The sequence below is a fragment of the Oryza brachyantha genome, chromosome 1 (assembly GCF_000231095.2).
Source record: "Oryza brachyantha chromosome 1, ObraRS2, whole genome shotgun sequence".
NCBI lineage: Eukaryota > Viridiplantae > Streptophyta > Magnoliopsida > Poales > Poaceae > Oryza > Oryza brachyantha.
The window spans coordinates 11,560,060-11,575,791 of NC_023163.2; the positions used below are offsets into that span (position 1 = coordinate 11,560,060).

The 15,732-nt window shown below is 44.2% G+C and overlaps 1 protein-coding gene and 1 pseudogene across 1 annotated transcript; both read left to right on the forward strand.

Moving 5' to 3' along the window:
- Positions 1-3,645: 3,645 nt before the first annotated feature.
- LOC102708578 lies at positions 3,646-5,518 on the forward strand (annotated as a pseudogene).
- A 5,441-nt stretch (positions 5,519-10,959) lies between these two features.
- LOC102708856 (putrescine hydroxycinnamoyltransferase 1-like) lies at positions 10,960-12,850 on the forward strand. Its single transcript, XM_040522657.1, has 2 exons — positions 10,960-11,382; positions 11,817-12,850. The coding sequence occupies exons 1-2, from the start codon at positions 10,960-10,962 to the stop codon at positions 12,705-12,707; spliced, it is 1,314 nt and encodes a 437-aa protein (XP_040378591.1). The 3' UTR covers positions 12,708-12,850.
- The last annotated feature ends 2,882 nt before the right edge of the window (positions 12,851-15,732 follow it).

Sequence of the window (15,732 nt, forward strand, 5' to 3'; positions counted from 1 at the left end):
ACCAGCGTGCGGCGACGGCGCGTGGCGCGCGACCGGGGCGGCGACGGACGCGGCGCAACCCAGCAAAGCAGCGGTGACGGGCTGGCGCAGTGACGACGAGCGCAGGCACGGACGGGCGCGGGTGGCGGCGGCTTGACGACGGCGTCGTGAAGGCGACGACGACAGCAGCGGGCGATGGCGTGCGGCTCGGTGGCGGTCGGCCGGGAAGGAAAAGAGAGGGCGAAGGGGGAAGGAGACTCTCACCGGCGGCGGCGACTGTGCGGGCGAGTCGGCGAGGACGAGACGGAGGTGGCGACGCGGGTAGGAGCGGATGATCGGCGGTGGCGGCGAAGATCGGTTGGCGACGGTGAGGAGGCTGGGCGCGACGGCGACCGGGTGGCGAAGGAATGCGCGGCACTGGGGATGTTCACCGGCGACGACGGGGGCGGCAACCAATCGGTGATGGCGGCGCGGAGGTGGTGACGCGGCTGGACGGCGGCGAAGGCGTCCGGTAGCGAGATTGAACTGCGGCGGCGAACGGCGACGGTGCGATGGCGACTTGGCGGAGAGGAAAAGTGGGCGACGGCGCGTGGCAGCTCGGGATTTATAGGGTGACGGCGCCGGCTAGGGCGGGCCGGAGGATGGAGACCGAGTCGGGCGCGACGAGGTCTCGGCGGCGGCCGTTGCGGCGGCAGTGGCACGGACTCGGACTCGGACTCGGCGCGGCGCGGCGCAGCGCGGGCGCTGGCGAAGCTTGGTCGCTGATAGGTGGGCCCCACCTGTCAATGGCACGGGGAAGGAGGGAGGCGGCGCGGACTACGCGGGCGAGCGCGGCGCGCGAGCTGGGCCGAGCGGCGGCCCAGGCGGAGGCGCGCGCGGGGAGGAGGCCGGAGGCCGGTCGGCTGGGCCGGCCCGGGAAGGAGGAGAGGAAAAAGAAAAAAAAGAAAAAGAAACGGGAGGGAGGAAAATTGGACTTCGGCCCAATTTGAGAAGGAAGGGAAAAAGAAAGGAAAAAGGAGGGAAAAAGGAAAGCCCCACTTTTACCGAGTTTTAAATTAATTTGTTTGGCTAAATTTTATACTTCTGCAATTTGAATTTAAATCCAGTTAGTCGATTTGCGAGCCTTGATTTAATTAAATTAGGTTCTTTTAGAGAGATTCTTCCTGAGTTAATTAAGCCAATTGTTATTTACGGATTTTTCTTACGGTTTGAGGCTTAGGACGAAACTCCGGGCGTGACATTGTGGCGACGACGTAGTTCCACGACGTACTGGTAGTTCAGCGACAGGTGGTCGTGGTCGTGGTCAATCATCCGCCCAGGGTAAGACAGACTGCTGCGTAAGCATCACTGCTAACAATATTATATATGGACTAACAGATGAACTACAACTGTCCCGATGTTGTTTTTAGGAGTCACAGGGACGGGGACAATGACGCAGGCCGCCGAGTCCTCGAGGCAAGCAGGAGGTACTTCTACTCAGGCAGGCGACACGTCCACGTAGGCTCCGTGGACTCCGTGGACGTCCACACACGGGGCGGAGACCTCCACACAGGCGCCGAGTAGAGGGACTTCTGTGGACCCATTCTCGCAGGACAACCCGTGGACATGGACAACGGCCCTACGCATGTCGACAACGTTGGTAGGAGGGTGGTTCTCATATGCTGGAGGGACGTGGACTCTAGAGGGAGGTCGGACGGCCCCGCCTACTTGCTGGACCACGTTCATACAAGGTACCGATGACAACTTTGATGTACTATGCTATTCAATACAACTTAGACCGTACTGTAGTTTTATAACTTCGTATTTGTTGTATATTTTCATAGGATGGGAGAACACGGCTGGAGGTAGCTCGTCGGGATGGAGTGGGGCCGGTTGGACGGCCCACCCTACTGACAGGACCACGTCGACACCAGGTACGAATGACATCTCTATTGTAATGTACTAACCAGTATAACTCCAACCACGCTACATGTTTAGAACTTCGTTTTTATTGTACGCTTTCGCAGCTTGGCATGACATGGCGGGAGGTAGCTCGTCAGGACAGGCTTCAGGGGATTTTGACGATTTTGAGGCTGATCACGATGTCATCGGCACCTCCCAGCTTAGTGGAGCTCCGCTTCCCACACAACTTACTACCTCCTCCACTCCGGTCCCCCCACTCGTACTACCTGCAGCGTGACACCCGATCCACTTATGTGCTCGCAGGACCATGTGAGGGCGCAGCGGGGGAAGGGTAAGAAAAGCAAGCGCCGGGGTCAGACTCAACCGGATAATTAGATTGATATCGGTGTGTAGTATATATAGGTACGAGGCCTATCTGAGTGGGATACAGAGACGGATAGGATCGGCATAAAAGAATTACAATAAAATATTCAGGAGATATATTAGAGATACATTGTAGCGTATATCTAAGTGAAACAACACCACCTACTCCGCACCAGCGCATTAATGCCATTCGATCTCACGTCGTATCAACGGTTCTCCGAGCATTAATGCATTTAGTTGATACGATGAATCAGGACTGCTTAACTTGCAGTCATTAATTAGTCGTAGCGGCGACTAATCCCAACTGCTTAACTTGCAGTGATCAGCTCAAGTTGCAGCCGCGGGTCCATATATTCATCCGACCATTAAATAAGTAACCAATGAGTGGATGTAGAGCTGCATGTATTTTTTCCTCTGTTTTCCCTATAGCTACTTAGCAAACCTAAATTAAACTATTCTAAACTCCCTGAATTAATTATTTTGTATAATTTTGTTTATACGTGAATATCTGAAAAAAATAGCAATGTAATTTATTACTTTGCTTGAGCAAAGAGTTTTATCGCAGACATTGGGGGTGATTATTTAGCTTTTTATGAAAAAACTAAATGATATATTTGTAAATAAAAAATAATTTGTAAATAAAAATTTTATGTACATATTCTTAGTGATCTAAAAACTAAGGCTGAAAAATAAACTTTGGTGAAAAAACCCTAAAATCAACTTCAAATTTAATGTTTAAAATTTAGATTTTAATTTACAAAAAACCCTAAAATCAACTTCAAATTTAATGTTTAAAATTTAGATTTTAATTTACATAAGTAGAAGCTAAAAGATATCGGTGATTGAGCCTAACTAACTTAACCATTATATTCATAATACCATCGAAGTGAACTTTTTCTGATTCATGATCTGCAAAATAACAAGTAAAGGAAAGAAGAGATAGTGACTTGGATCTATCGGTTCGTATTCAGTTGTGCTGGAAATCAAAGAGCAACACACGCACGGAGTAGAAGCAAAGAACAAAGAAACACAAGCGAATAGAGTTCTCAGAGGCTGCACACCACAGCTCACTGCCAAACCGCAGTCTCCTCTTTTTTTTTTTTTCTAAATGATTTGCAGTACAGTGCTTTATATAACCATGCTACAGACTCTCTAAGCAGCGAGTACGTACGTGTGCAACTAACTACCAGCCGAAGCCCAGGCCAGCCACACGAATTGGTCACTCTTGCACTTAACGTACATGGCAAGGTAGATGTAGTCCACTCTACCGCATGCTTATTAGCCATGACCCTAATGATCCGGCCACTATGCCAATGACTGATCAGTAATCATCTAAGCTCAACTAGGATCCTGCACTGCACTGCCTTGGATCCGCAGGCACACCACTACCTAGCCCGGCAACTCACTCCGGTACCCTTGCAGCCAATCCTTCAATTTGGTGATGGGTGAGGTAGAAGAGGTGGAGTCGTGTTACGTAGCGCCCAGCGAGGAGACGCCGAGGCAACCTCTCTGGCTCTCGCCTCTCGACGTCGTCCTAGCCAACCGAGGCCACACCCCCACCGTGTACTTGTACCAACGCGACGCCACCGCCGCCGCCGGCGGCGGCTTCTTCGAGGTGGCAGTCTCAAGAAGGCCATGGCGAAGGCCCTGGTGGCCTTCTACCCGCTGGCTGGTCGTCTCCGCCGCTGCGCGGGTGGCGGCCGGCCTGAGATCGACTGCAACGCCGATGGCGCGCTCTTCGTCGTGGCGCGGTCCGAGCTCACCGTCGATGCCTTCACCGACCTTAAACCGTCGCCGGAGTTGAGGAGGCTATTCGTCCCCCGAATTGAGCCAGCATCCATTCTGCTTGGAGTACAGGTCATTGTTGTTTGGTTACTTATATACTCCCTACAATCTGAAGTATAGTTTTGTTCTGAGTTGAACTTGTATAACTTTGATCACTATTAGAAGAGAAAAAGCAAGCAACATGTTTGATAAAATTGACCACAAAATATGTCTCGATCATACATTATTTATTTGGTATTATAGATGCTAATGTATTTTAGAATAAAGAGATCTTTAGCTACTGTCTGTGTCTTACTTTTGTTTTATTCGACGGACTTTTGTGTATATGTTTGATCATTTATCTTATTAAAAAAATAATTATTATTTATTTTGTTATGATTTGATTTATTACTAAAGCAACTTTAAGCATAACTTATAATTTTATATATTTATGAAAAAGTTAAATAAGACGAATGATTAAACTTAGATATAAAAAATCAATGACGTCAAATAAAAAATAGGAGAAAATATAAGCTTCTGCTTTTGTGGTGATACGTAGAATAATGTAGGTGGCCCTTGCAGGTGACGTTCTTGAGCTGTGGTGGCGTGGCGCTAGGGACGGTGTTGCACCATGCCGCCATCGACGCAGTTAGCGCATTCCACTTCTTCCAGACGTGGTCTTCTTACTGCCGCTACGGCGAAGCTGCCGCGGTGGAGCTGCCCTGCCACGACCGCACCCTCCTCCGCGCACGCTCGCCGCCGGTCGTCCACCCGGACGCGCACGCCATGTTCAGCGTAAAGCTGATCAACCCGCGTGATGAGCCGACGAGCCCCGTATCCACCAAGATCTTCGCCATCTCCGAGGGCCAGCTCGCGGCCCTTAGGCAAACCTGCGGCGGCGGCACCGGCACGAGCACGTTTTGCGCACTGAGCGCCCTCATTTGGCAGTGCGCATGCGTCGCCAGGCGGCTGCCGCTATCCGCCGAGACGCGGGTCACCTTCCCGGTGAACATCCGCCGCCGCGTGAGGCCGCCTCTCCCGGACCGCTACTTCGGCAGCGCGATCGTCATCATGAGCACGGCCGCCACGGTGCGCGACGTCGTCTCGGGGACGCTGGCCGCAACCGCCGCCCTGGTGAGCGCCACGCTGCGCCGCGCAGACGACGATACGCTGCGGTTGGCGATCGACTACAGCGAGATGGTAGGGATGTCGTCGCCGTCGAATGGGGCTGCAGCCAGGGGCAGCCTGCCGGACACAGAGATGCGGATCAATAGCTGGATGGGCATGCCGGTTTATGACACGGATTTCGGGTGGGGAAAGCCACTCGTGATGTCCCGCGCGGAGTTGCGCGGCGGGTTCGCCTACATCATGGATGGCGCTGGAGGCAACGCTGGGGGTGGTGGTGGTGTGCGTGTGCTTGTGTGCATGGAGGAGGTGAACATTGTGGAGTTCGAACGGCTGATTTATGCTAGGGTTGGCCAGTGATATATTGCATGTGTTTTATATTATAAGACTTTATGTTATTGTCTAGATTTATTTGTATACTAATAAATCTAAACATATATACAAAATATATACATTAATATGTGGATGAATCTAAGTAAACCAGGAAAGTTTTATAATATATAACAGAGGAAGCGAAACATATGTATATTATCGAACTTTTGTTTAACTGGGGTGTATGTTCTGTATGGTTGTCCATCAAATATATATGTTGACTTTATCCGGTATGAATAAAACTAATAAAATGCTCCAAGCAGACCACCCATAACATATACATTCAGGTGGAGTTACGCTAGTTTAAGGCCCCGTTCAGTTTACAAATTTATTTTATAAAAACATCACATCGGATATATAGACACATATTAAAGTATTAAATGTAATCTAATTATAGAACAAATTACAGATTCCGTCAAAAAACTGCAAGACAAATCTTTTAGTGGCTATTGCATAACTGACTCCGTTTTGAAGCCTAACTACGCATTTGACATTATTTTTTTCACTTCGCGGATTTGACTATGTTTTTCAAAAACGAAGCGGTCAGCTGACCCTAGTCCGTTAAGTGAGGATAATGATATTAAATAAGAAACAAATGAACACTTTTACCCTTATATAGTTGACCCTACTTTGTAAATGCTTATTGCATATTTGGCCAAATTTTGTGCATCTGTCCCATGTAAAAAGTAATTTAATTGCAATATTTGATTTATTTGTGTTTAATATTAGAGACAAATTTGTTTAATATTTCAGTGAAGTTTGATTAATTGATATATTGTCCAAAAAATTGAACTAAATTCAGCTCAAATCTAAATTAATTTAAACAAAATTTTGAATCAGTCCAAAATTTGAACCATGGAATCAGCGCAAAATCGTCAAAAAACTTCGCAGAAAGAATCTGCGGCCTTGTTGCTGTTGTTAATGGTGGTCGACGCGTGGTTTGGGGCGTTTTTGGTTGGTGGCCTCGCCGGAGTTCATCGTGTATAGAGAAGAAGAAAAAAACGACGGTTGGTGGCGTCGCCCTCGTCGGTGATGCTCGGATGTAGGAACATGGCGAGGAGGAGGGAGACGACCCCGCCGGTGCCGCCGATCTCCTCGCGCACTCCGCATCCATGGCGAGGCGGGTGAGCACCTCGTCGCCGAGCCGTTGCAGATCGAGGTGGCCGGCGCCATGCTGGAGCACCGCGTGGATGTTGCTCACCGTGAACACGATCTCGGCAACCTCTCGCCGGAGCAGCTTCCCAGTGCTCCCCGTCATCTCGTCTCGCCCCGCCATCAAAGATGCTCCCGTCGACGTAGTGGGAGTAGGCGTCGTAGAAGAAGCGGCGGACGGCGACCAGCCCAGCGGTTGCCCACAGCCGCCTCGCCGATGGTCCCTGGCGCCCCTGCCCGCGGCCGCTTGCCGTTGCGCCTCCCCGCGAGCCACCGCCGCCTCCGCTCGCTGCCGCAACCCTCGCCTGCCTCCTTGCGCCTGTCGGTCAGAGAGAGTGAGAGAGATAGAAGATAGAGGGTTTGAGAGCGAGGGCATTTTGGTCTTTTCGCGTGGCCTTTTATTTATTTTTTACTCACGGCAGTCACAAAGTAGCGTTGAACAGCACTTTCGTTTTTAAAAACGGGTCAAATATGCAAAGTAAAAAAATAAAGTCAAATATATAGTTAGGCTTCAAAACAGGATCAGTAATAGCTTTAATCTTTCAAGTCTAATTAATTTATCATTAGCGCATGTGAAATATTGTAGCACTTATGGCTAATTATAGGCTAATTAGGTTTAAAAGATTTGTCTCATGATTTCTCTCATAACTATATAATTAGATTAATGTTTATGTAGATTTAATACTTATTTAGGTGTCAAAAATTTAATGTCATGTTTTTGAAAAAACTTTTTAGAACTAAACAGGGCCTTACGAAAAGTGATTTGAATAACTGGACGTTTCCGTCGCCCGTCACTCTCCGAATCGCCTAACGGTCATGTGTGAAGTTAGAAACAAAATCAGTTATATCAGACAATGATTCTAGATCTAGATTTTAGTTTGTTTTTTTATTATCAAATATATCAGACAATGATTTTAGTTTGGTTTTTTATTATCAAATATACCGGACAATAGATTGTAAGAGCATTTCCAGTAGAGGATTAATATTCAAATGCTAAAAATCCTGTATTGAAGGCCTTTTAAAAATAATGGCTCTAAAAATTACCTAATACTCTAATAGAAGTCCAAAAATTAGGACCTTCAGGGGTTGTTTAGATGGGGCTAAAGTCGCATGTCACATCGGATATTTGGACACTAATTTAAAGTACTAAAGATAGACTAATAAAAAACTAATTTCATAAATGAGAGCTAATCCGTGAGACGGATTTTTTTGCCTAATTAATACATAATTAGCAAATATTTACTGTAGCATCACATAGACTAATCATAGATTGATTATGCTCATTTGATTCGTCTCACAAATTAGTCCAAAATTATGGATGTGTTTTATTAATAGTCTACGTTTACTATTTATAATAAGTGTCTAAACATCTAATGCGACTAGAGAAATACTCTTAGTTCGCTAAATAAACTATAAATTAGTTAAGATCATGTCGTTCTGTGACAGGCTAGGTGCAGACATACAGATCAATCCTGCTCTACATGCGCCTGGTGCTACTGTGGTGATAGTTATAGGCTTTGTACTGCATGCTCATGCTGTAGGCTTTGCAGGTGCTACTGTAGTGGCAGCTTTAGCTCTAGCATTGACGGGGGTGGTTGTGAGCGATAAAAACGGTCGGAACCGGTCGGGATCGGTATTATATTTTAGTAATATTTTCGAAAACAGTATCAGTATGATCGCAAAATTTTCATATTTATAAATTGCACTACTTAGTACGAAATTAAATAAAGTTTAGACAGAAATTGAAAATGTTAAATGTTAAAAAGGTAATGGTTGGTATGATATCATTTTTAAATTATTTTCAGAAACGATATCGGTAAGATCGGTAAATTTTCGTAGCGTTTTCATCCCTAGTAGCTGTAGATGTAAGAGCAAGTTCAATAGTATAGCCAACTGCTAGCTATAAATTATCTATAGCCAACTTAATAGCCAATTTATACAACAGTTATACACTACACAATTAATATCCGACCCCACCTGTCATAAACACATATATCTTGGAGTCTGTGCTGCAGCTGGCTATAAATCTATAGTCCACTGCTCTTTTCTCTGCTGTCTTATCTCCTTAAAATATTCTTATAGCAGGCTTATGCGGTAGCAGTTCTAGTATCCTCTGGAATTGGGACTGCACCTAGAGCAGAGGAAAAATAGTACTACCTCTATCCCTAAATGTTTGATGTCATTAACTTTTTTATAAACGTTTGACTATTCGTCTTATTTAAATTTTTTTATCAAATATATAAAGCTATATATATACATAAAAGTATATTTCACAATAAATGAAATGATATAAAAATAATTAATAATTATGTAAATTTTTTTAACAAGACAAATAGTCAAACATACATAAAAAATCAACGACGTCAAACATTTAAGGATAGAGGGAGAGGGAGGAAAGATAGGCCTTCAGCGAAGCGGGTGGCGGCGGCGGGCCTTCGGCGGAGCGGGTGCCAGTGGCCGGGGGCGGCGCCCGCGGCGACCTTCAGTGGAGCGGGCAACAACGGCCGCGGGCAGTGCGTACAATGTTTACGAGCAAAAATATTTATACGTATAATATTATATTTATGTATAAACTTTATGAACAGTAATATGTTATTCATGTTTAAAATTTATGAAAAAAAATATTTTATTAATATGTAAAGTTTTATGTATGTTTTTGTAAAAAGTTTATGAATGAAAATAGTTTATTTATGTATCATGTTTATGAATAGAAATATCTTTTATGTTTACCAAAAAATTATTATTTCATATATATAATTTCAAGCACAATGTCGAAAATTTAGGCTCACTTTTATTTGAAAAAAATTAATATGGATTTTTTTTGACTTAGTAGGGCAAGTTAACAAAACCTCATCATCCAAGAAAATTGCATGCATGAGCTTTAGCTCAAACAACTAATATACATGACATGTTAAAGTGTTCGTGTACCATTGATGCACGTGACACCTATGGAATCAGTAAAGTAGGAATGCAATTTACCTTTAATTTTTTTCAAAAGTCCAATTGGAAATACAATTTTAATAGTCCTAGGATCGTAATAGCACTACGATTCCATTTCTATTTCTTTAAAAAATACAAACATGTTTCGCCTGAATAGAATATGAAATTCACGTTTACTTCTGATTTCAATTGACATAACAAGCTTGGTGTCACTCTGTATTTCGTTGTTGTTGAAATATCATCTTATTTAATTTGTTTATGATATTGAGAAAAATTACTATTTTCAATTATAATTATCTCGATGTAACGTGCACTTCCCAAATCAATGGAACATTGACAATAATTTACTATTCCTGACTCAACGCACAATTTATTTTAAAAACTTATTTTAATTTTTACAACTAAAATTAATTTAACTTAGTGCAAAGCACATACATTTAATATATAATTTATCCATATCATATATCCATCCTCCTTCTGTCCACTCTTTCTCTCGCTAGTCCACGCACTGCTCTCACCTCTCCTCCACGCTCTCTCGGCGATGACGATAAGGGCATGATGGCTCGGTGACGACGGCATGAGGATCTGGAAGGGAGAACAATGGTCTACTATTGTACCTGCTCTAAGCGGTCCATCCATCCAACCATTACCAACGGCTGGCTGGACGTAGAGCTGCATGTTTCCCTCTGTTTTCCCTATAACAACTTAGCAAAGCTAAATTAAGTGATTGTAAACTATATGAATTAGTTATTTTGTTGTAACTAGAAAGTATAAATTTTGTTTATATGTGAATATCTGTAAAAAAAATAACGATGTAATTTATTACTTTGCTTAAGCAAAGAGTTTTATCGAACACATTGAGGGTGATTGTCAAACAACATATTCGGAAATGAAAAATAATTTAAACATAAAAATTTTATGTGCATATTCTTAGCTATCTAATAACTATGACTAGAAAATAAACTTCGGTAAAAAACCCCAAAAATCAACTACAAATTTAATGTTGAAAATTTAAATTTTGACTTGCGAAAGTAGAAGCAAAAATATTTGGGTGATTGAGCATAACTAATTTAACCATTATATTCCTAATGCCATCCAACTGAACTTTTTTTTTCGATTTATGATCCGCAAAATAACAAGTAAAGGAAAGAAGAGACAGTGCCTGCCTTGGATCTAGCCGTTGGTATTCGGTTGAACGGTGGATCGTATCAACCATGCTTAACTTGCAGCCATAGCTGCAGCAACACCGTGATCCCGATCCCTTGCCTATATATACGGTGGCTGGACGTTAATTTGCCAAAGGAGGTAACCCCCACCAGTTCATAATTAGTAGTGCTTTGCAGCCAATCCTTCAATTTGGTAATGGGTGAGGTAGAAGAGGTGGAGTCGTGTTACGTAGCGCCCAGCGAGGAGACGCCGAGGCAACCTCTCTGGCTCTCGCCTCTCGACGTCCTCCTAGCCAACCGAGGCCACACCCCCACCGTGTACCTGTACCAACGCGACGCCGCCGCTGCCGTCGCCGGCGGCGGCTTCTTCGAGGTGGGCAGGCTCAAGAAGGCCATGGCGAAGGCCCTGGTTGCCTTCTACCCGCTGGCTGGCCGTCTCCGCCGCTGCGCGGGTGGCGGCCGGCCTGAGATCGACTGCAACGCCGAGGGCGCGCTCTTCGTCGTGGCTCGGTCGTCGGAGCTCACCGTTGATGCCTTCAGCGACCTTAAGCCTTCGCCGGAGTTGAGGAGGCTATTCGTCCCCCGGATTGAGCCAGCATCCATTGTGCTTGGAGTACAGGTCATTGTTCTTTGGTTACTTGTATACTTCCTCCGATCTAAAATATAGTGTTGTTCCGAGTTAAACTTCTATTACTTTGATCACTATTAGAAGAGGAAAAAAAACGCAGCAACTGAGTTTTATAAAATTGACCACAATGTATGTCTTGATAGTGCATTTATTTGGTATTATATATGGATGGTAATATATTTTGAAAAAGGCATATGGTTAACCATTCAGTTTATCTTAAAAAAATATGTAATTATTATTTATTTTGTTATTATTAATTTAATATTTTAAAAAAACTTTAAGATTGACTCATAATTTTTACATATTTATGCACAAAATTTAAATATGATAAATAGTTAAAGTTAGGTTAAAAAATTAACGACGTCAAATAAAAAAATTTTATAAGCTAGGATTGGTACGGTGAATAATGTAGGCAGCACTTGCAGGTGACCTTCTTGAGTTGTGGTGGTGTGGCGCTAGGGACGGTGCTGCACCATTCCGCCATTGACGCCCTGAGTGCATTCCATTTCTTCCTGACGTGGTCTTCTTACTGCCGCTACGGCGATGCTGCCGCGGTGGATCTGCCCTGCCACGAACGCACCCTCCTCCGCGCACGCTCGCCGCCGGTCGTCCACCCGGACGCGCACGCCATGTTCAGCCTAAAGCTGAACCTACGTGATGAGCCGACGAGGCCTGTATCCACCAAGATATTCGACATCTCCGAGGGCCAGCTCGCGGCCCTTAGGCAAACCTGCGGCGGCACGAGCACATTTTGCGCCGTGAGCGCCCTCGTGTGGCAGTGCGCGTGCGTCGCCAGGCGGCTTCCTCTATCCGCCGAGACGCGGCTGACCTTCCCGGTGAACATCCGCCGCCGCGTGAGGCCGCCTCTCCCGGACCGCTACTTCGGCAACGCGCTTGTCGTCGTGAGCGCGGCCTCCACGGTGGAGGACGTCGTCTCGGGGACGCTGGCGGCAACCGCCGCCCTGGTGAGGGCCACGCTGCGCCGCGCGGACGACGAGATGCTGCGGTCGGCGATCGACCACGGCGAGATGATGGTGGGGGGGAGGTCGACGTGGAACCCGCCTGCCGCCAGGGGCAACCTGCCGGACACAGAGCTGCGGGTGACCAGCTGGCTGGGCATGCCGGTTTATGACGCGGATTTCGGGTGGGGGAAGCCACTGGTGATGTCCCGCGCGGAGTCGGTGCGCGGCGGGTTCGTGTATGTCATGGATGGCGCAGGCGGCGACGCTAGCGGTGGCGGCGTGCGCGTGCTCATGTGCATGGAGGCGGTGAAGATGGAGGAGTTCAAACGGCTGATTTATGCTAGGTTTGGCTAGTGATGAAACTAATACGTACCACAACGATTGAATGTCAGTGCAAGTGATCTACACCAGCCGCCCCGGCACTGCCTGTCTGATCCCATCAATATTCTAATATATGGTGCATTATTTTGACTAGTTACAAAATGATTTTGTGCAGGCAGGACCTTCCTTAAATATGAATGCTTTGTTTTGGCTTCAGTATGTGTAGGCTGTAAATCAGTTTTCATGCATCTTATGACCTCCATAATGAGGCACTTAGCTAGCTTGCTTCAACTTTGCCTCAGCATGAGCTATGAAGTTCACAGGCCAAGATTTTGTTTGCACCACCTTAGGTCGCTCTATGCGTACGATTAGGAGGGGTCCCTGGTCTGAATCTCTATAATACGAAATCCACGCACATTCTATGGCAGACAGAGCGTCCACGTGTCACTTGCTATTGCTTAGGAAATGAGTGCATGCCGCCTCAGCCGGGCGCTCATGCTGTGCGCTGGCAGACAGAAAAATATTGATGGTACATCCCGTGTAGGTTAGTAAAATGGGCTGGTCCAGGCAATAGATGCAATAGCCTCCCCCAGCACGCGTCAAATGGCCAAAAATGCCAAACAGCTCAAGCCCAGGTTTAGGTAATTTTGCAAAAGAGTGTTTATTGTTCTAACGATTTTTTTTATCCCTCAATTTTGCAGATAGTACAATTCACGATTATTTTTATTTTATTCTCTTAACGCCTTGTAATTTAAGCAACGTATAAATATAAATATTATCATTAAGGGAACCTCCTCACCCCACAAATAAATAATGACTAAATTTGTATCTGCTCATAATATTAAAATAATTAAAAATTTACAAAGCTTTTCGACTACATTTATTAAACTAATCCAGTAAAAAACTTACAACAATCATACATATGCCTATGTCATATTAATTTTAATTCTGAAATTTTTGCCATGCCTATATCAATGTCCAAGTAATTTTTTTTACATTTTGTATACTTATGTCAATTAAATATTTTAAATAACTATAGAAAAAACTTAGCTAATTCCACAAAAACATCCACATATTAAAAAATATGCCCTTTCATCTTTTAGATCTTAGGTATGACAAAAAATAATACGAAAATTCTAGATTTTTTTCCTCACAAGGATGAGGAGAAAGTGCTTAAGCTATAAAAAATAGATTGGTAATAATTATTAAACAAGGAAAAATTATATCTCCTCACAGAAGTAAAATCTGGAATACTTTAAATTATCTAAAAATACAAATATATGTTTCATCATTAGTTGACAATTTAATTACTCTGTCCAGTTTGATAATTTTTATCCTTTTGGTAAGTTTAAGGTCAAACTTTTAAAACTTTGATTATTCATAACTTTAAAAATATTTACTTTAATGGCGATGTATAGATAAACTTTTAAAAAATACTTTCACAAAAGAAAAATTGTATTTAGTATTATATATTATAATAGAAAATTATAATCAATGTTTAATTTTGGAGAATAATCGTTGTCCAAAACAACAAGTATTATCAAATTAGGGGAATACAATTTAAGATATGCAAATACTACAAGAGTGTTTGGGCTGTAGAAAACCATATTTAAATTTTCTAAACATATAAATATACTCCCTCCGATAAAAATATTTATCATTTATGACAAGATTTGATCAAACTTCTAAAATTCCCACTATCGATTATTTCTTAAATGTTTAGTTTAAATACAAGACAAATGATATACATAAATTCTTCTCAAAAATATTATCATAATATTATAAACTTATTAGGTTTTATAAATTTATTTTAATATAAACTTTCTTATCAGATTTTTAGAAGTTTGGTCAAATCTTGTTCTAAAATGACAAATATTTTTGACCAGGGAGTATCTGGTAAACATGGATATAACAAAAATAAATTTTAAGTACATGAAAGTTCTCTTTAAATAATGAGATATGAGTCAACCCATAACATTATATTGAGCATCACTTGCTAATAAATATGCCCAAAATGTTTGAAGGTGTGTGCGGCAACGCCGCCCATGGATTCTAGTATAACTTAATGACTGTCATGAAAATTCCTTTTTACATCGAGTTTGTAGCAAGTAGGTCCTTCTCTTGGATCTTTTTAAAAGGGAGAACTTGGCTTGTTTCATTTATCAGACTAAAAATGTTCAGTGTAGGTACATTGTTTGAGGACTCTTTCATTCTAAGAGCACCTCTAATAGCATCTCCAAATCTCATTCTCCAAATACTCATATAGCCAACTCTACAACTGATTTGGATAGTCAAACGGTCTCCCTACTTGAATCTCCAAAATAATAAAGGGACGCACGTGTCAGTCTTTATTGCCTTCTTCTTCCTCTTACAAAATAACAATAAAAAATAAAAAAGGGATCTAGCTTGTCACTGCACCCATCGACAGCATCGGCTGCGACGTGGCCGCTACCATCACCGTCGACTAAGCCGTGAAGCCAACCGACGATGATATCGATGCCCCAGCATGGAAGTCGAGCATGAATGATGCCGACTGACGATGACGAACATCAGCAACGTCAATATGACAGTAAGGCTGAGGTTGAGACCCCATCGTCTCGGCGTCCGACGACTCGATGACGACGCTGTTGGTGGCCGGCTTGCCACCATGGAGGTGTAGTGGCGACAGCTACGAGCTCTGCATGCTCTGCCGCGGCGGTGGAGGGCGGCTGCAAGGCGGGGGGCGACGGCGTTGGCCGGTCAGAAGAAGGCTCGGATGAGGGAGGCGGCCGACGGCGACGAGCTCCGCTCGCTCTGCCGCGCTCACCTCCTGCCCGCCCTACTGGCGACGGATTGAGGTCTAGGGCAGTGGGGGTAGATGGCAGGGACGACTGGGAGGAGGAATGGAAGAGATGGAGTGTAGGCCCTATGACAAGTCTGATTTGGCTGGTCATCTTTGACAAGTAAGGGGCTGGTTTGGCTAGATTTAAGCTATGACAAGTCTGGTTTGGCTGACCAATCTTAGTAAGTAAGAGGCTGGTTTGTCAGATTCAAACCATCTCGTTGGTAAGTCCGTTGG

Coding starts and splice junctions, on each gene's coding strand:
- LOC102708856 (XM_040522657.1), top strand. CDS start 10,960: ATGGGTGAGGTAGAAGAGGTGGAGTCGTGTTACGTAGCGCCCAGCGAG. Junction 11,383..11,816: donor CCATTGTGCTTGGAGTACAG/GTCATTGTTCTT, acceptor CAGCACTTGCAG/GTGACCTTCTTGAGTTGTGG.